This window comes from Ptychodera flava, chromosome 9, assembly GCF_041260155.1.
Source record: "Ptychodera flava strain L36383 chromosome 9, AS_Pfla_20210202, whole genome shotgun sequence".
Classification (NCBI taxonomy): Eukaryota; Metazoa; Hemichordata; class Enteropneusta; family Ptychoderidae; genus Ptychodera; species Ptychodera flava.
Genome location: NC_091936.1, coordinates 14150039 through 14170769, shown reverse-complemented (window position 1 = coordinate 14170769; position 20731 = coordinate 14150039). Strand labels below are relative to the sequence as shown.

Here is a 20731-nt window from a genome sequence, read left to right as displayed (position 1 = left end):
GAATTATTTGAATAACCTTACAGTTTGGAACATTCTGAAACTTTCACGTATTCGCACCCATTTCTTATTTTTCGATTATTTTCCACTAACTTAGAGGTACCTAAGAAGATCGTCTTCTCACGTAAGTGCACGAAGAGGTCAAAGCAAAGTGAAAGGCAATAAACCTTCGAGTGCAACGTTTTAAAGTTCGAAGATGTTACGAGCAGCACCATTTGTCAGGAGAGAACTCCTGCAACAGTTCACTAAGGTAATGCAATGAAAAATATTCTATATGTCGTAAGTTTGACCGGAAATGGTAGTGTGGTTCATGATGTCAGGCAGACCGTGGATGTTGTGGTTAGCAAAGTCAATGATCTCGCTAAAACCGAGGGCATGTATATCTATTATTTGGACATCATCATCGCTATTTGCACGTCGTTCAAAGTCATCAAACAGTAAATGCTCACGGTCGTTCACGTTTTACAGAGCGAACTGTCAAACATTCACACGTCCTGGTAAACCTGGCTCGGCTCAATCATGGAGCAAAAAAGGAGCTCCATGGCTCAATGTACAGCTTCTTCTTTTGAAGTTCAGAAATGTTTTATGTATATGCAGGGCTCGAAATACTTTTTTATTTGACCCTATGCAACTGTCCAAACGTACACTCTCTTCAATACTTACACAAGTATATGAAGTGTGTACGTTTGAAGAGAGTTGCACAGGATCAAATAATGATAGTGTTCTTAATTGTAGTGTTTCTTAGGGACGATTCAGAATTTACTTCCAGGGGGAGGGTGGAGGATTTTCTATTTTCTGGGTGATTTTTTTCCACGGCCCCCCCTAGTAAATTATAGAAAAAATCTATGGCCCCCCCCCTCATCTTTCCTGTTTTTTTTCCATGGCCCCCCTAATATATACATGGATGCTTATACATTATAGACATATTCAGTCTAACAAGTTGCAGGAACTGTAGTGGACATATAATCGATGATATAACAAATCATTTCAGGGTTATGTGACTATAAAAAGAATGATTTGCAGGGACTGCAAGTGGCACACTTTTGGAAAGGGTAGCAATAAACATATCTGGTTGTAAATTTCTGAAGAAAAGTTAATTACTAAATATGAATACGTTTTTCGTTATGTCTCACTGATAAATATGATGCACACAAAGACAAGCAAAGATGACAGTTAGAAATAGTGAACAGAAAATCAGAGGAGCAGATAATTGGCAAAGTGATATATATCTTGAAGTTTAATGGTACATCATTTGCAGATATCCATATATTTCTGGAAAGTGAGATGTACATGTACATGCAGACGTTCAGCATACATTTTCATTTGATGATGCTGAATATTTGCAGACTCACGGTGAAAGTTTTAAACATTAGGAATTAAAATTGGTGAAAGCCAACTTCTTTTTAATTTTCTCTTTTTTCTAATTTGGTTGTCATAAGACCAAGTAGCTGCCACTGAAAGCAACAATTGCTGAGGAATATTTTAGAACATTTCTTGAACAAAACACCTTATCCAGAACATGAATTCACATGTTATTCTGCTCATTCCATTCACAATCCAATGTTCATATTAAAATGCAGATTACCCTGTGTAAGTCAAAGTTCACATTTTGTCAGCAGTATTTTTCAAAATTGACAGAGCATTCATATTTCAAATTTTTTTAACAAACTTTAATTTAAAATAGTCATGATGCACATGTTTTCAGATGACACGAAACAATACATGTTAATTTGTTTTTTTGCCTTTTCTGCCAGCCGCCACTGTGAAATCTTTGATTATACATATCAGAATGAATGGGACACAAAAGTATTAGCATCAATACACAATGTGTGAGCCTATCCACATTTCTCCTAGCCTCATACACACTGAGATCACTTCTTGGACTACAGCAAATTTCTTGTGTACACAATATTTCAACAATCCGACACCATAGCATTGATGCAGTGCCACATGATCTTCTGGATGTCCATACAGGATAATTGGAAAATCAACCCTTTTGTAAATTTATCACCATATATTTTGACAGTAATACATAATATTTTTATTTTAAACATTAAAAAACTATTCGCTGAAAAGCAACTTGAAGATGAGACGGCCATAATTTATTTCAAAAGTTTATAGTAGATGTAAACACTGTAAAAAGTTATGTAGAACATTTAAAAAATTTAGAAAGGGTAAAATTGATGAGAATGAAACATAGAAAAAAGGAGCAGAAAAGAAGAGAGGATAAAAAATACGAGGACTATGACTGGTTAAAGTTGCTCTTGAGTGGGAACCTTCAAAATTTAAACGTAAAAGAATTAAAAAAATACCTTGATAAACATAAATTACCAAAACAAAAAAATTTAAAGCTGAAAAAGTTCAAATTATAACCGCACATATACATGCACAACCTTCATTCAATTAAGAAAACTGTCAGGGAAAGATATTGTAACAACTTATGTCACAGATGAGTCAGAGTCAGATAGCAGTGACTCTGAATTGGAAACCTCTGTCAATGGAGTCATTGAGAGTGATGATGATGGTGTTGGTTCTGAATATGATAATTACACAGACACTGACACTGACAAAATCCCAGAGAACCAACGTGACCATGTTACTTTAAGAAGTGGCAGAGTAGCAAGTCGTTTTGTTTTGAATTAAGGTGGAGCTGTATGTTGCCAATACAGTTTTTTTCAAAGCAATATTTCTCATCAAAGATGACAAGGAAACCCCCTCATACCATATATTTTCAACAAGCAGAGACTCTAAAGTTTAGTATGGTAGCAGTAGTTTACTCAAAGGATGAAGAGGGTGTATATTTGGGGTAAAAAATCTCAATTTTGGTATTAATGATAAAAATTAATGTAAGTCAAAAACTAGACAGTATTTTCTGAAATGTAATATTTCACTTGAAAGGAGAGTATATGTAGCAAAAAACAACTATTCTATTTGGCATTATCCATCCTCATTTTAACATTGTAGGGGTTTAAAGACTGACACACTAATAATTGATTAAAATCATGATCAGCAAAATTTAAATGCCTCTTATTAAAAATGTAAGAGCTTTATTGCCAAACAAAACCAATTGATAGTCGTTGTGTTATATAGCATGTAAAAAACATAATGTGAAATTTCAGAAAATTTGACCCAGCCGGAGTGGAGTTAAATTCTTTGGAAATTTTGAAATTGGGAGGCAAAAGAAGCCAAGAAATCGGGTGATTTGCATACATTTGCATAAATTAACACTTCTTTATCATACAACTTTCAACTGCTTTACAAGCTACAAGGTAAACCCAACCTTAAAAAGACATTTGCTGTAATTTTTAGCATTTGTTCAATGTTCATCTCTGTGTATCAGCATTTGTTTGTTATTCTATCACTACATAGAACACCCAATGCTGTATTTAGTAACATACCAGTGTGAACATAAATGACCATTGTTATTGTTGATAAATGAATTCTAGTCTGGACTTGATCCGAGATCTCTTTTCAACAAAAACAACCCTGACTGTTCACTGTATGGTTTGTGTTGACATGCTAAATACTGGACATTTCATGACGCTTCAGGGAGGAGAACAAGATACTGCAGTAGATGCATAAAACAAAACCACTGTGAATATTACCGAATTTGGCAGCTAAAGGAGTTTAACTAAACATGTTGAGTTTATCTGTCACCCAGGTAGCGTCTATGGTTCTCTTTTGTAGAGATCAGAAATTCTGGGCAAATATTGAATTGATGTTTTTTTTCCTTGGCCCCCCCTAAAAGATTGTGGTATTTTTGTCTGGCCCCCCTAAATTTCGTGGGAAAAATGGGTGGCCCCCCTGAAAATCCCCACCCCCCCCCCCCCCTGGAAGTAATCTGAATCGTCCCTTAGGACATGTCCCTTACGTTTGAAACAACAACAACAACAACAACAACAACACAATAATATGTTCGCTGAATTTTATTGGTCAACAACAACAACATGACTAATATAAACATAAATAACAATACCAACAACAACAAAAACTAGATTTCAAGGTTTCATATGATATAACTGCCAGTATTATAGAGTAAATTCGAAAGTATGCAAAGAAAATGGTGAATTTTTTCAGAACAATGGTAAAGCCACTCAAATTTTATTGTGAATCAACATGTCGGTATAGGGTTGGTCACTTTTCAAAAATTCTCAAATGTTGGTTAAAATTGCACAGAAACCTTCGATCAAAAGTATTCTCCATATTGGGAGAAATTCTTCTGATTGGGAGATCTTATTTTTAATTGTAGTTTTTCTTAGTTTTAAGACTAATTGTAGTGCTTCTTTCAGTTTTTCTATTGATTTGGAGGAATTCCCCTTTTGGTCTAGTGTGCCTTTGCTGTGTTTGATTCTATTTACTGTAGACAGTTCAGCCCTTTTCCAGGACTGCCTTGATTAGCACCATTTCAACTCATGCATTAACCATAGGTCCAAGAACTATGGTTCAGATTCAATTGAACTCATATCGAAGGGTAGCCTTCAGAGTATTTCCCAGTTAAAAAGGGTAGATCCCAATGCCCAGTCATGGTTGCAACTATAGGATATGCCACAGTTATACAACTGCTGACTTGCACATATGATCAACAGGTGACACCATAGACCCTAAAAAAGAAAGTCTATAATGACACGTAACATTCTGAAATTTATTTTTGTGCAAAACATGTAACACTCTGAAACTTATATTTGTGTATAACTCTGATCAGAGAAACATCCTTTGCACCACTCAGGCGAGGGAAGTTTTAGACCCTGTCATCTGCATCAGCCCTCTATGCAGTGTATTTGTATAGACTAAATGTTCCAGTAATTCACAACATAGCATCAGCTATGATCACTGTTATGAATGTGCATCATACAAATGTTTACAATTTGGATAATAAGCCTTGAAATGTTTACTGCTGCTAGACGTTATTCAACTCTTTCATCAACAGACCTGGTACACTCCCAGTCTTTTCAAAAGGGCGGGTGGACTTATCTACAGGGAAAGGAAAAGGTAAAATATGACAGGAAATAATGGGTCAAAGGGAACAAAATATACACAAATATAGATATTTTAGACAAAGTGACAACACTGTGGTAAGATCCACTGTAGTTTAGTTCATATAGCAATTCTAGAACACTGAACTATTTTACTCAATTGACTTGTGTAACTGTCTTCCTTTGCAGACTGTTGCTCCAGGTATCGCAACCAACAGACACATACACAGAGAACCTCTCCAACCGGAATGGAGAGAGCTTGCAAAGAAACAGCTGAAAGGAGCAGATCCTGTGGAGAAATTAACATGGCATACACCAGAAGTAAGTCATGGTTTTTTCAGTGTTCGTGAAGCGTCATGAAGGCATAATTCTGCATGACACAGAATTAAAATACATGTAGAAGCTTCTGTGCAAAATAAAAGAATATGGTATGTATAAAAATATACATGTGTCTGAAAAATGTACAATAAATGATTCTAATGATATAGTACACACTACTCTGCCAAGCAAATTTCAATCGGTGTTGTTCTTTCTCCAATTCTTCAGGGCATAGACCTGAAACCTCTGTACACGAGACAGGATACAGTCAGTCACCCAGAGGAACTCCCTGGCAAATACCCTTACACCAGGGGACCCTACCCTACCATGTACACCCAGAGACCATGGACCATCAGACAAGTATGTATCAAAGCTCTAAACTTTGCATATCCGTTTTCAGTTTCGTATTCCTTGATCATGCTTTCTGTAGATGTTGATGCTGTCAGTTCATGTAGAGTTAATCATTTAAGTTATGTACAGGCTTATTCAATGAAAACTTTACAGATGAGCAATTGATACATTGCTTCATCCTTCGTAGACTCTTCAGCATTGTACCTTCAAATCCTTAAAATTGGTCAATTCTGTGTGTCAGTACACACATTTCTTGAAATTTCTTGAGAACTATACTGTCACTAATAACATCCAAAAGATTCTTATGTCAAGGGGAGTGCTTTTGACTTTGTGAGAGACCAAATTGACAAAAGTTGACTCACTGCTAATCTTGAAACTGTGTTGCATAGAAACAAATTTATTCTGTTGTTTGATGTTGAGTAGTAAGTGATAAGTGATAACCAGTGTAGTACTGATTTCAGATATTTTCAGACATTTGCAGATCTAGGTTTATCTTTCTAATCATGTCAATTCAAAAATAGATGATAATTCGTGAAAAATATTTGAAATTTCGAAATAAGATCGGTACTTGATAAGTTGTGCCAAGGTTAAGTGTAAGTGGCCCTTCTACATATTTGTCAGAATTGCCATGAAATAAAGTTAAAATGTCCATTCACTAATTTTTTTCATCTTTCTGTAATAGTAGTATTCATAACACCAGCATGTTCAATAACATTGTGTCACTAAAGAAACTCGGTAAATTTTATTCATACATTTCAAGGCATATTGTCAAATTTAAGTGCATTTATCATAACTGTATGCATTCACAATGTCATTCAAATCCATTTCAGTATGCTGGATTCAGTACTGTTGAAGAAAGTAACAAATTTTACAGAGACAACATCAAAGCTGGCCAACAGGGACTTAGCGTTGCCTTTGATCTTGCCACACATAGGGGGTAAGTCAAATGTAGACATTGTCATAAGTTGTTGAAAAAAAAGAACCAAATCATTTTGATAGTCATCACCTTGATAATACAGTAACAATATGAGTAATTTAGTCACAGGAACAACAATATGCAAACATCAAAACCTAATATCCACACATGTTCATGGGCTGTACTCAAGTTCTCCTTGGTTGGCAGTGATAAGACAAAACCCAGATGTAGCTTTTGCAGCCTAGTGTTTTCTTTAGAAGAGAGGTATGTGGTCATAGACTTCAAAATGCATTGACATATACTGAAGTTTGATATCTTTCTTTCTCTTCATTGGCAAAACCTGATATCCACATATTGTCATGAGCGTTGCTATTCTGTCACTCAAGTTCTCTATGTCTAGCAAACAGAAAACAAGACCTAAACATTGCTTTGAAGTCTGGTATTTTCTTTTGAAGAGAAACATGTGCGTTGACTTGGTGTAAAGTTTGGAATTACATTGACAACAAGTCTTTCATCTCTTTCATTCTCACAGGTATGATTCTGATAACCCTCGTGTCCATGGTGATGTGGGCATGGCTGGAGTAGCAATAGATAGTGTTGAAGATATGAAGGTGAGACTGCATCTAACTTTCCCCAGATTCCTAATTTTTGCTTAGATCAGTTACTCTGGCCAATATAGCCATGCTACCTGGCATGTTGTATAATATGTCATCTCTGTACCTTTAGCTCATAAGAGAAAAAGTACTTTAATTACCCACATGATATAAGGAAAATCATAAATAAGGAAATATTGCCAATATCTTAATTAATATATTATTATCAATTTGTTCAGGAGAACACCAATGGTTAATTAATATATAGTAGTTTTATGAAAATTAATTTAAATTTACTCATTAATATGATCCATTTTCACCCCCTGTTTGGCAGCTGCTGTTTGATGGAATTCCTCTAGACAAGATGTCTGTTTCCATGACAATGAATGGTGCTGTATTGCCGGTCATGGCAATGTACATTGTTGCTGCTGAGGAACAGGTGAAGTTGAGCTTTTCAATGCTTTATGCTGTATACCGGTATGTGCCATATCGTCATTCCAATATAGTAGTGTCTCATATCATTCTAGTTTTTAATTAGAGCTCGCCACTTTCCCTTCAATGAGGGCAAGCAGTACCCTTGAGCAATATGGAGGGAGCTTGCCAATTTCCCTTCTGTGAGGGGCAAGCAGTGGCCTGAGGTGATATCCATCACTTGAGGGAGCTCATCACTTGCCCTTCAATGAGGGCAATCATTACCTGGAGTGATATCCATCACTTGAGGGAGCTCATCACTTGCCCTTCAATGAGGGCAATCATTACCCTAGGGTGATATCCATCACTTGAGGATGCTCATCACACTCCCTTCATGAAGGCCAGGATCAACCTCAAGCCACATATCTTTCAGTTTATAATCAGAAAAATGCACATTATATATATTAGAGAATCAGTGGCAATGGTGATGACAGCTGTTCTAAATTTACACATAGATGTTGTGACAGTGTCTTTCTAAAATGCCTGAATACTGCATTCAGATTTTTTTTGTGATAGTAGTCTGTTTGGCTCACTCGGTTTGCCTTTGATAAAATACAAATTGACAGTAATGCAGTATTTGATTGTAATATGCTATAGCATGATCCTTATGTTCTGTAGCCTTGCCATGCAGATGATCTATGGAATGTTATGGCATTGATTTTTCCACTGACAAAATAGTCAATGCTTGTATGTCTGTTGGTTTTCAGGGTGCCACTCAAGACCAGTTGACAGGCACAATACAAAATGACATTCTCAAAGAATTCATGGTGAGGAATACGTACATCTTTCCACCAACCCCATCCATGAAGATCATTGCTGACATATTTGCATACACTTCCAAGGTAGGTCAGAGTTCAAACATTTCATCTTGAGTATAGAAATATTGTAAAATTCCATAAAAAGTGCAAAAACTTTTACTATCGCAGATTAGCCAAATCCAAATTCCACATTACATAAGATTATCTTCAAATTCTCAGTAACTCTAAAAGTAATTCTTGACCAGCTTTATGCGAAGGCATTAATGAAATCTAGAAATATGGATAAACACAATATTATCATACCTTGGTCTTCTAAGCTCAGAGTAATTTATTTTTGCTTCACACACAGCAAAATCATTATAGCATCTGGTGAAAAATGTTGAAGTTTCTAGTTAAGGCAGTATGTGCCTCGAAAATGAGAGATTTAAACTTTGGTCAAACTTTCCTCACTTAAACTCTCGACCACCCTCTTTCAAACTTTCAGGGGTCACCATGCAAAGTTTTGAACTAGAGAAACAAATTACCCAACATTTACCAATACAGTATTTGAAATTCAAAATGGCTGATATCCCTGTGTTAAATCTATGGAGAAAAATAAATCTCTGATTTTCCAAAGACAGTGAAATTTTATTTATTCTGAGAACCTAAAATGAGCCCCCACAAGCGGTAAATCAGAAAAAGTTTTGGAAAAATTTCAGAATCTGAATATCTGTCCCTCGGGCATATTCTGTTGAATGGTTATTTCTTTTTCAACAGCACATGCCCAAGTACAATTCAATTTCCATATCTGGATATCACATGCAAGAGGCAGGTGCTGATGCTGTCCTGGAACTTGCATTCACAATTGCTGATGGTATAGAGTACTGCAGAACAGGTGAGAGGCAACCTTTGTGGTGTCCAAGCATTTAATATTACCGTGTATTGGTAAATACCACCTGCAAATAGTTGAGTTAGCTGTGAAGTCCAGAGTTTGTGGTTCTCTAATTTTGTTGATAGGAATGCTCAGAGAAGCTGCATGTGTTTTCAGAAGTTTGATGTTCAAATTGTCCAGATCTTGATCAGAGAAGGATCTTGTTCACCTAGATCACAGTTTTCAGAATGATTTATTCATACCACAAATACTTGTGAATTTTTTCTCCCTTAATATACCATAATGTGTCACATTACGTATTTTGTAATTTTATTCTTCTTATGAAACAATGATATAAAGCTGTGCTCTTCATTCTACATAATACAACAATTTTTGCTTCCCTGTTCAAGTTATTGTTTCATTAGAATTGCCCAAGGAAGTTTCACAAGTCTCTTGTTTGATGAAAATGATACAAATTTATATTCTAAATTACAAAAAAGTTGGGGCAAGAGGTACATCACATCAATCAAAACATCACAAACTAGGATTTAATGTTTATTATTTTAAAGCTACATTGTAAACGGGCAGAATTGAATGATAAACTTGTTCATAAATGCTCTGTAATGTACACAATATTTCAGTTTGTATCTGCATACTGGTCTGTGTGCAATGGCCAAGTTACTTTAATACAAAGGCTTTACAGAACTCAGTGTGGCTTGTATGAATTCACAGGACACCTTTTCATCAAAGACACTGATTTCAATTCTCAACCAGGTATCAAAGCAGGTATGGATATCGATGCGTTTGCCCCAAGGTTGTCCTTCTTCTGGGGCATTGGTATGAACTTATACATGGAGATAGCCAAGCTGAGAGCTGCAAGAAGACTGTGGGCCCACCTGATCAAGGAGAAATTCAGTCCAAAGAAGGGCAAGTCCATGTTGCTGAGGTGTCACAGTCAGACCTCTGTTGGTCACTAACTGAACAAGTAAGTACATGTTACATGTAAGAGTGATCTACCAGTGTAAATAAACAGTTTGTGATGATCAAATATATTTCAAAAATTCAATTTTTACCTAGATTTATTATCTCAGATTCCGGTCGAATTAAAAGGGTCAGCATCAGTATTGACATGTGCATTGAAGAATGGAAACCATATGTGTGAATTTACTTGATTTTCCTTTCACTAACAGATTTTGTCACATCCCTACTGTTTCTAGACCCAAGTTGGATCACTTTATGGGAAGTAGGGGCATGGGATGAGCTTTTAGGTTTTCATATCACGTGAAGTTATTGATATAATAAGTTATTTTGTAGACTACAGTTGTGGCGCGTAGATATGCAGTTCATAGCTCTCCTGAATCATACGGAGGGCAAGGTATCATTTGAATTTTTCCAAAGTTTGACAAACCACAATATTGTCATACCAATGTTATAAGAGAAACTTTGGTCATGAGAGCAATTAAGAGAGTGGATTCTTATGAGGAAAATTTAGCATTTCTGCAAAATACATAGCTAATCCATCACACAAAACCCTCGCTTAGGTTTTGCTTGATGTTTTGGTAACATCTAAACTTCTGTGAAACCCATCTAAATTGACAGGATCCATACAACAATGTAATTCGTACAACAATTGAAGCCATGGCAGCCGTGTTCGGTGGAACACAGTCACTGCACACCAATTCATTCGACGAGGCTCTCGGTCTGCCAACGGTCAAGAGTGCCAGAATTGCCAGGAACACGCAGATCATTATCCAAGAAGAGAGTGGCATTACAAAGGTAAAGAATATTGGCTTTGAAAATTGCCAAGACTGTCTGTGCATAGCAGGCATTGGGTATTTTGTATCTTTTCTGATCTCTCAGTTATCTGCGACAGTGTTGAAAAAAAGATGTGCAGTATTGTTGAACACACATTTGTAGAAAAGTATATGAGATCATTGTATCCGACAGTTCCACATGTGGTCTTTTATAAAGGATACACACCAATGCAGTTGTCTGTTGGTACAATGGTAATGCAATATTTCACACGAGATTAACTGTCTTTGGTGTACAATTCTCAGATACAAAGGGATGGCAGAGCAGCAATATAGTAAAAACATTTAGATAGGCATTTGAAGCAGACATGGATATCAACACAACAGGGTACTACTGCATAGAAATGCTTACCTTAGCTTTCCTCAACACTTTTTTTTGTTAACTTTCAGATTGCAGATCCATGGGGCGGCTCCTACATGATGGAATGCCTAACAGATGAACTTTGCTATGAAGCTAAAAAAATTATTGATGAGGTAATAAGAGAAGAGTTTATAAAGTGATACTATACTCATAGATCACTCAAAATGTGATGACCTGTAAATCTTTTTAAAATTTTCTTTATCACTTCAAATTATGAGATAAGGGTATTGATCAGAAATTAATCCTTTTCATTTCATTTCAACATGGTGATTTGTGTTCAGAGCAGTTTGTCGTTAAGTCAAACTGATTCTCTTTGATGCAAGAAATTTTCACACTTTACATTTGTCTGTATAGGGCTGACGCAAGGAAATTCCATTCCACTGAAAAATATTCAAAAATCTTGAAAGTTTAAAAGGCAGGCTGGTTCCAACCGATCCCGTATTACTTTGATGCTACCAGAGTAGAGAAAAACCCAATTCATTACATATGAAATATCATATCCAACTAATCTTCAAATTCCAAGGGTATCCATGCAAAGTATGTTATTGCTGAATAACATTGTGGCAGCTGTACTGTTGTAAGTGAAAGTGTCACCATAGTCATTAAACAGCAAAATTGATGTTTGTACCATGGTTGTATTGATGAACATTTTTGCTAGGTGGAGGAACTTGGAGGGATGGCAGAAGCTGTAATTCAGGGAATGCCTAAACTTAAGATAGAAGAGTGCGCAGCCAGGAGACAAGCAAGAATTGACTAAGAATGACTCTAAACAAGGTGAGCTTATACCAACCAACAACATTTATTTTAAGTTAGATTGCGCCTTGGAGACAGATATTCAGACTCTCAAATGTTTATGATACATTTTTTGGTCTACCACTTGTGTGGACTCGTTTTGAAGCTCATGGAAAACATAAAGTTTTAACCGACTTTACTACTTTTGTGAAAATTGAAAATTTTGTTTTTCCCCATTGAGTAAACACAGGCATGGCAGCCATTTTGAATTTCAATTGTTGGTAAAAATTGGATAGTTTGTTTCCCCATTACCAAATTTGGCATGGTTTTCCGTGTTTTAAAGTTTCTGTGAGGAAAATTTGGGTGAAAGTTTTAAGTCTTTCAATAATGAGGCGTGAATTATCTTAAAGGCGGAGCCTCTCTTTTAAAGGGCACCAACCTATGGTGGCGTTCATTGTGTAAGTGGACACCAAACAGGCAACTTGAGGGCACCGGCTCCAGAAAATGCCACATTTTAGTTTTTTCCGACTGCAAAAATGCTGACAGACTGCCAAGCGGTCAGCACGAAGCTGCTGCCGATCGTACCCTGTGGTTATCATGGTTATATTCGATTTCTAACGTGACTGGAAGACATTTTTCAAGGAAATTCGAGTGTGGTGCTGGGGAAAATTAATGACCGTTGGCAATTTGAACCGACCGTCAATCAAACGGTTATATAAGCTCTATTGGCAAGATTACCAAAGGTGATAAAAGATTGAAATCAGTTTGTGTAATTAATGTAATAGAAATCAAACATCATACTGGCCAACTATTTGACTGGGAGGAGAACTCCACTAATGCGAGAACCTGGGATTGAAAAGTGCGGCTTTAAAGGGCTCATTGTATGTCATGTACTGCTTAATATGGCCTTGCACATTTTGTTGTGGAGTAAGGTTTTGACAAATTTGTCCATTATGTAGCCTTTCATCAGAGCCAGTTATGTGATGTAAATATTGTTAATCACATAATGTCACCTTTCTTGGTTCTTATTTGCTCAGAGTTTTGTCTAAAATCTCAGACTAAGGGTCACCATTTGTGTATAAATGAGAGCTCTGTGACTACATGTTGAAACATCCCTGTTGTTAGTAAGATAATCACCTGCATCAGTAGCCTTCCAAACTTAGCAACATCAGATATGTTAGTTTACATTGTCTTATATCTATCTCCAAATGAGTAGTTCATTAGGAAAGGAAAGGGAAATGAAATTTGTATTCATAACGGAAAATGATCAAGATCAACAAAGAAACTGATTTGCATTTTAACCAGTATAGATTATACAGTATATAATGTACCGGTAGGTTTACTCATTGCTTCAGCTCTATGAATCTGTCATTACAGAGGTGATTGTTGGTGTCAACAAATACAAGCTTGACAAGGAGGAGGGTGTTGAAGTTCTTACCATTGACAACACAAAGGTTAGAGAAGAACAAATCGAAAGATTGAAGAATACCAGACAAACTAGAGACCCTAAAGCTGTGAGTATACAAAGAAAGGTATTACCAGTATATCATATAAAAAATTAAAAAGGAGCATTTTTTATATAAAAGTCTGTAGATTGAGCAATATGTACTGTAAAGCCTATAGAGGAATATCATTTAATTAAAATTCTACTGTAAATGTTTGCATAGAGAAAGCAACATTTACTACAAATTTCAGTGATATTTTTCTGTCGTTGACAGGCAGAGGAAGCTTTGAATGCAATCACTAGGTGTTGTGATACTGGTGAGGGTAATCTTATGGACCTGTCTATCAAGGTATGTGTTGCACATCAGATATCAATCAATCAATCAATTCAACTTTATTCATCCCTTAAGGGCAATTCAGTTGGTGTTGGGAATTCTTACCACAAAGGCATAAAACAGGTAGAAGAGTACTCAGTGGTCAAAGTAATTAAAGGAAGATATTTTACCTGGCATCGATTTTATCAAAGAAGTTTTTACTGGCTTATTTTTGTGAAAATTGAAAATTTAGTTTTTCGTCATAGGGTTAACACAGGGATGGTGGCCATTTTGAATTTCAAATCTCAGTAAATTGTAGGTAAAATTTTTCTCTAGTACCAAATTTTACAAGGTGACACTGATTTTCACATGACTGAAAAAATTAGAGGGATTCCTAAAAAAAGAATATGCATAATCTCCCTACCAAAACCTTGCCTGTAAGGTGAGAAAAATGTTCCAAGTCCCATCTGACGACCCCCTCCAGAGATCTGTTGGTCAATACCTGTCAAAAGCACACAAATGCCACCTCTTTGAAAGCAGTGTATTTGATTGATTTATTCATTTAGGCTGCAAGGGCAAGGTGTTCAGTTGGTGAGATCACCGATGCCATGGAAAAGGTGTTCGGAAGACACAGAGCAACTGACAGAATGGCTTCTGGAGTCTATAAGAGTGAGTTTGGTGAAACAGATGAACTGTCCAGAGTTACCAAAAAAGTTGAGGTGAGTAGGAAGAAGTGCAATTGTATCCTTGAGATTACAAATTTAGGTCAGAGTTGATCACAAGTTAAAACTGTCATCAGAAGCTGCAGTTGAGAAAAAATTATGCTGACTTTATACTTGGAGTGTCTGTGTAAGTATTGACAGGATGTTGCCCCTGTTTTTTATTTTCAAGAGGTTTTTGAAAAAAAGAAATGGTCAACAGTCAACATTTTTGATTTGAGAAAAAGTTTGCAAATTGCATCAGTTGTTTTGTGCACAATATCTTTTCTTGATGCTCTCATCATACCTGATGGTATTTACTTAACATTTCTAGGCATTCATGGAAGAAGAAGGTCGTCGGCCCAGGATCCTAGTAGCAAAGATGGGTCAAGACGGCCATGACCGTGGTGCCAAGGTCATTGCCACTGGTTTTGCAGACATTGGCTTTGATGTGGACATTGGACCTCTGTTCCAGGTTAGTTTTGCCACACAGGTGCTGCGGACACCTTGTGAATGAGTGCAGATATTGTCTCTGACAACATGTATGATAGTTACTGAATTCCTGATGCACCCAAGATCATCCATTAATGAATAGTTCTTCACTTATCAAAAAATAATTACGTTGAGCTTTGATCCTTCAACTTCTTGCGGAAAGTGTCAAATTTTAATCTTTGACCTAAACAGAATATGTTCACTCTACTATCAGAGCCAAGTCAGGTCTTCTTTGGCCTTTCTTATGATCATTTTTAGCTACTATAGACTATATTCTATAGAAGCTATTGGGATGGGTATCCATCCGGCGTCAGTCTGTATGTATGTATGTATATATGTCCGTTTGTGAGGCGTCCGTCCACTCAAATATCTTAAGAACCGCAGTACTTACTGATTTGATATTTGTTGTGTAGATGAAAAATATGATTATGAGAAACTACTTTTTTAATTTTTTGATATTGTTGAAAATATGCAAATTAGCGGCAAAAAAGGTGTTTTTGGTAAAAAATCTTCTTCTTCATAACCGCTGGTCAGACAGCTTTGTTATTTGGTATACAGGTCCCTAGGGATAACCCAACTTAGATTTCTTCAAATTGTGATGAAATATGCAAATCTGTATTTTTAAGGAATTTTTTTGTCATATTTGGTCAAAACTTTATTTCATCAAAACCGCTCGTCTGACAGCTTTGATATTTGGTATACAGGTTTCTACAGATGAACTAAATATGATATATTGAATATATGATGAAATCTGCTATTTTGTATTTTTGGTGCAATTTTCGCCATTTTTGGTCAAAAAATGTGTTTCTCCAAAACTGCTTGTCTGATGCCTTTGATATTTGGTATACAGGTTGCTAGGGGTTGTCTTAGTGTGATACATTGAAATTTGATGAAATCTTCAATTTTTGTATTTTTGGGTCAATTTTTGCCATTTTTTGTCAAAATATTTGTTTCTCAAAAGTACTCATCTAATAGCTTTGATATATGGTATACAGGTTCCTAGGCTTTATCTTAATGTAATATATTGAAATTATGATGAAATCTTCAATTTTGTATTTTTGCAGCTAATTTTGCCATTTTTGGTCAGGCCATCCTGAAATGAGCTATCAAAGATATCCACCTTCTTCATCAATACATGTGTCACAAAAAGTTATTCTCTACATAACACAGTAGAGCTCTGTGGACTGTTGGGTCGCTTGTTTTTTTCAAAACCGCTGGTCAGACAGCTTTAATATTTGGTTTACAGGTCCCTAGGATGACCTTAGTGAGATAATTTCATACAGTCAGGAAATACTTAATTTTGTATCTATGTCTATAGTAGCTTCAGGGACTTTGGCCCTATGTTTATCTTTGGTTTTTGTCTCTATGTGACAATGTAGACCCCTATGGAAGTAGCCCAGCAGGCAGTTGATGCCGATGTACATACTGTCGGTGTCAGCACCCAGGCTGCAGGACACAAGACGTTGGTACCAGAGTTAATCCAAGCCTTGAAAGAGCTTGGTAGAGGGTAAGCCCACATGTAGATCACTTCCAAGTTTTCTACCAAGTATTTCTATGTTTTATTGATCCCAATATGCATATGCCTCACTTGCACTTGCCTCTTTCAATGTTGAATTTGAATATCAGATACCAGCAAAATTACTGAGATGTGAGGTCATGCAGGGGTCATGAAAAAAGCTGTTGTTCTGAATGACTGTACACATAATGCATTGAAGTAATGATATCTTTAAAATCATACTGTAGTACTTTTGTGATAGCCTCAGACCATGTATTACTTTCTATTGCCAGGGACATTGTTGTGATTTGTGGAGGAGTTATTCCACCTCAAGATTACGAATTCCTTTTTAATGTTGGCGTTTCCAGTATCTTTGGACCAGGTAAGATTATAATGGCCAGATTTGCGAGGTATAAAGAATCAAGATGTGAAAAGTACTGCATTATAGTGCCTCTGCAAACAAGGTTTCTATTTCATTAGATGAAATTCTTTTGAAATTAGGATTCAGCAGTTTTTTAGGCTACATACAAAAACATGTTATGTAACCTAACTGCTAAAACTCTCCAACCCTTACATTGTTAGTCCCCCTGGACGAAGTCCGAGGCGACGTATGGTTTGGGTTCCGTCCGTCCGTCTGTCCGTCCGTCCGTCCACGCAGATATCTCAGACATATCTGAGCCAAGTCCTTTCAAACTTGGTACAAGGATAATATACTATGGCATACATATGCACGTCCATTGTTTCAGGCGTGGCATGCATAATTAGTGCTAATTTGCATAATTAGTGATTTTTGAAAAAGAGCTCTGTTTCTTAAAAGATTGCACCAAGTTTGACGAAACTTTGTACACATGATGGTCACACATAGCTCTAATAGCACATAAAGACAAATGTCAGTATTGAGTCAATTGATTGCTAATTTGCATATTTAATGAACTTTCCTAAGTAGTGTACTATGTCCAGAAATATTGCACCAAATTTGATGAAACTCGGTACAGATGTTGATTTGAAAGTGTTGTAGCAGCATGCAAAAACATTAATCATATCGTGTAAATTAATTGCGTATTTGCATATTTAATGAATTTTAACAATTAGGCTGATACGTCAAGAAATACTTCTTCAGATTTGTTGAAACTTGATATAGATGTTTAGCTCATCTTGCTTTAAGTTAACTGTGTGTAAGGACATTTACCAGTATCATGTTAATTAATTGCTAATTTGCATATTTAATGAACTTTCCTAATTAGTGTGCTATGATCAAAAATATTGCACCAAATTTGATGAAACTCGGTACAGATGTTGATATCAAAGTGTTGTAGTAGCATGCAAAGACATTAATCATATCATGTCAATTAATTGCATATTTAATGAATTTTCATAATTAGGCTGATACGTCAAGAAATACTTCTTCAGCTATGATTTGTATAGATGTTGAGCTCATCTTGCTTTAATTGTGTATAAGGACATTTATCAGTATCATGTTAATTAATTTCTAATTTGCATATTTAATGACTTTTCCTTATTAGTGTGATACGTCCAGAAATCCTGCATCAAATTTTATGAAACATGGATCAGATATTGATCTTCCAGTAGTGTAAAATTGAATAGTGACATCCTGTTGATAAATTATTTATTGACTTATTTAATGACCTTTTGTGATTAGGGAGGCACCCCAGATTGGCTGAACAATGTTTGTAATGAGAGATCTATATTCTGAATGACTGCACTAAATTTGATGACACTTGATACAGATGTTGATCATACAAAGATTTACCAGTCAAGAAGGGCGTTTTAATTTTAGCAGTATCAATAGCTAATTATAGGAAGTCTCTTCTTTACTGAACATGAGGACATTTTTGGTTCACATCTGGCATTCTGACTTTTTTATGTCAAGAGCCATTACTCAGACTTGCCTGGACCAGTTTCTTGCATATAATTTGAATTTTGACATTTAAAAAGCCAGGGCATGGCATACCTATATCTGTCAAACTTTTTTAGTCACTTCCAGTGACAAAGTCCCAATTACAAGGGGGACTATGTCATTGTCAATGACTTGGGTCTTTTGCATTTTCAAGTCACGCACAATTTGCCAAATTTTTTTTATTGGTCCCACTCAAATAAAAAAGTAAAAAAAGCTCCTGACTGACCGACCTACGCTATTTTCTGAGAGCATGTTAACAGAAACACACAATATTTGTTAATGCCTTACAGGATTTTCTTTCTCAACTTAATTTGTAGTTTAGGTAAAACTGTCGATCAAAATAACAGATTTTACATTTTTCAGCTCCTGTATGCTGTATGTGTACAAAAGAATGGGTGATATTCACCTTCTTCTTGCAGATTTTTCAGGTAGCCATATAGCTTAATAACATCAGTTTTCTTGATGCCTTTATGCTCACTGTTTGAAGTATCTGTGTGTCACTCACAAAAGCCAGAATTGGAATTTCGTCCTGTAGTTGACCCTCTGTTTCTTTTCACATCCATCAGGTACACGTATTCCCGAGGCAGCCATGCAGGTAGTTGATAATATTGAAACCAGCATCAAGGCCAGAGCATCAGCAGTGTGAATCAGCAGTGTGAATGATGACACTCAGTACAGTGTGACAAACGAATAATCAAAATAAGCCATGGACTTTGTGTGAAATCAGTTATTATCCGTGATGAACTGTCTTCAAGGAGTGAAGTATCAACTCACAACAGATATCTTGCAAGTGATGGAATCCTTATGCATGTCCTATGTTGCTGTGATTCAATTCTTTGTCTTTGGTCTCGTGCACAATTTCACAGCGACAAAATTCAGATAATCAGCTGTGTTTATCTGATGTTCCAACACAGTTTCTTTTCTTTTTGATATCATAATTGGCTGATGTTGAGGATGCCAGCCACACTTCGTGTTGATTAGCTCTAATAATCACCATGTGACCAAAACCTTGCCTATAATGTTCCCAGTAGCCGAAACAAGAAGTAATTCATTTGTTTTCTTTTTCCTTGTTATAAACAAAATTAATGTTCTTATTAGCTTTAAATCTGAAGTTTTAAGTTCTGAGAATGAAAGTAGCCATCAATCAATTCTGTATTTTGATAGATTTGTCTCAAATGATAACTTTAACTTTATACATAACAGATAAAACAATGTTTCCCATTTGTTTAATAGTTGTGCCTCTCTTGTTGTAAATTGCAATTATGTTCCTATTTGTCAGATGATTTGAGTGGAGTTATTTTCTTTTTCTGAAGTAATTTCAAATTTTTCTGAATTTGTTGCATTCAAAGACACAGTTGTACAGTATGTAAGTCATAGAGTAGCATTTACTCTGCGTGAGATTTTTGCTTTCCTTCATGTCTTTTTGCATTTAGTATTTATTCCTTACTCTATATCTAGATATAGTATTACAGTCAATGCAACGTGAAGGTTACATGTATTTGAAGAATCTCTTCATTTTTCAATGCCAGTGTAGCATATGAAACATGATATTTACATGAAATTGATGATCACCCAACACCTCTCTAATCTCCTGGTCAATGAAGCATATTAAACGTGATATTTACATGTAATTGAAGTGCGCCACCCAACACTACTGACATTCTGTAGACCGATTCAGCAGGCACTTTGTTTTCCACGCTAACTTTGCGGCAGACAACACCACAGATTCTGCATCACATTCATCATGAATGCACCAACATGTCACGTCCCATCACACCACATCCCTCCAGTTTGATCAGCAGATTGAGATATCATGCTTCCCATGCCCAGTCATGGGTAGTCTCTTTCCAAAATACAGTACAAACAACAGTGTATTCCTTGTGTATTATAGTATATTGTGACCTGAGTCGTCACTTAGGCTATGAGCAGCAAAGCTGCAATATTTGATATTTTGACCATAAGATTCTATAGCGACAGAAAATCGTTACCAAACACCCATTTAATGAGTGAATACAAGCTGTAAAGAGAAATTGTAATATTCCGTTATATTAGAACTCTGCTGTTCCATTCATATATGGATGTGTATGAAGAAACATGTTGTCTGTGTAATTAGCGTCATTTAATGTCCTCTGCAATGTGTGTGTGTATACCCTGTATGATTTGATACAGACTTTTTAAATCTACAAGTTAGCTTCTGTTCATCAGCTAGTGTTCATAGTTAAAGCTCCATAAGCTGTATC

The 20731-nt window shown here is 36.0% G+C and overlaps 1 protein-coding gene across 1 annotated transcript; it reads left to right on the top strand.

The window, feature by feature from the left end:
- Positions 1-89: 89 nt before the first annotated feature.
- Positions 90-19178, top strand: LOC139140075 (methylmalonyl-CoA mutase, mitochondrial-like). Its single transcript, XM_070709082.1, is given in 20 exon segments — positions 90-247; positions 5160-5291; positions 5517-5648; positions 6470-6576; positions 7088-7166; positions 7483-7587; positions 8327-8461; positions 9134-9251; positions 10002-10190; positions 10193-10212; positions 10827-11003; positions 11429-11512; positions 12058-12160; positions 13506-13645; positions 13850-13924; positions 14455-14607; positions 14921-15061; positions 16458-16585; positions 16867-16955; positions 19058-19178. Coding segments are annotated over 20 exon segments (2241 nt in total). The 5' UTR covers positions 90-193; the 3' UTR covers positions 19138-19178.
- The last annotated feature ends 1553 nt before the right edge of the window (positions 19179-20731 follow it).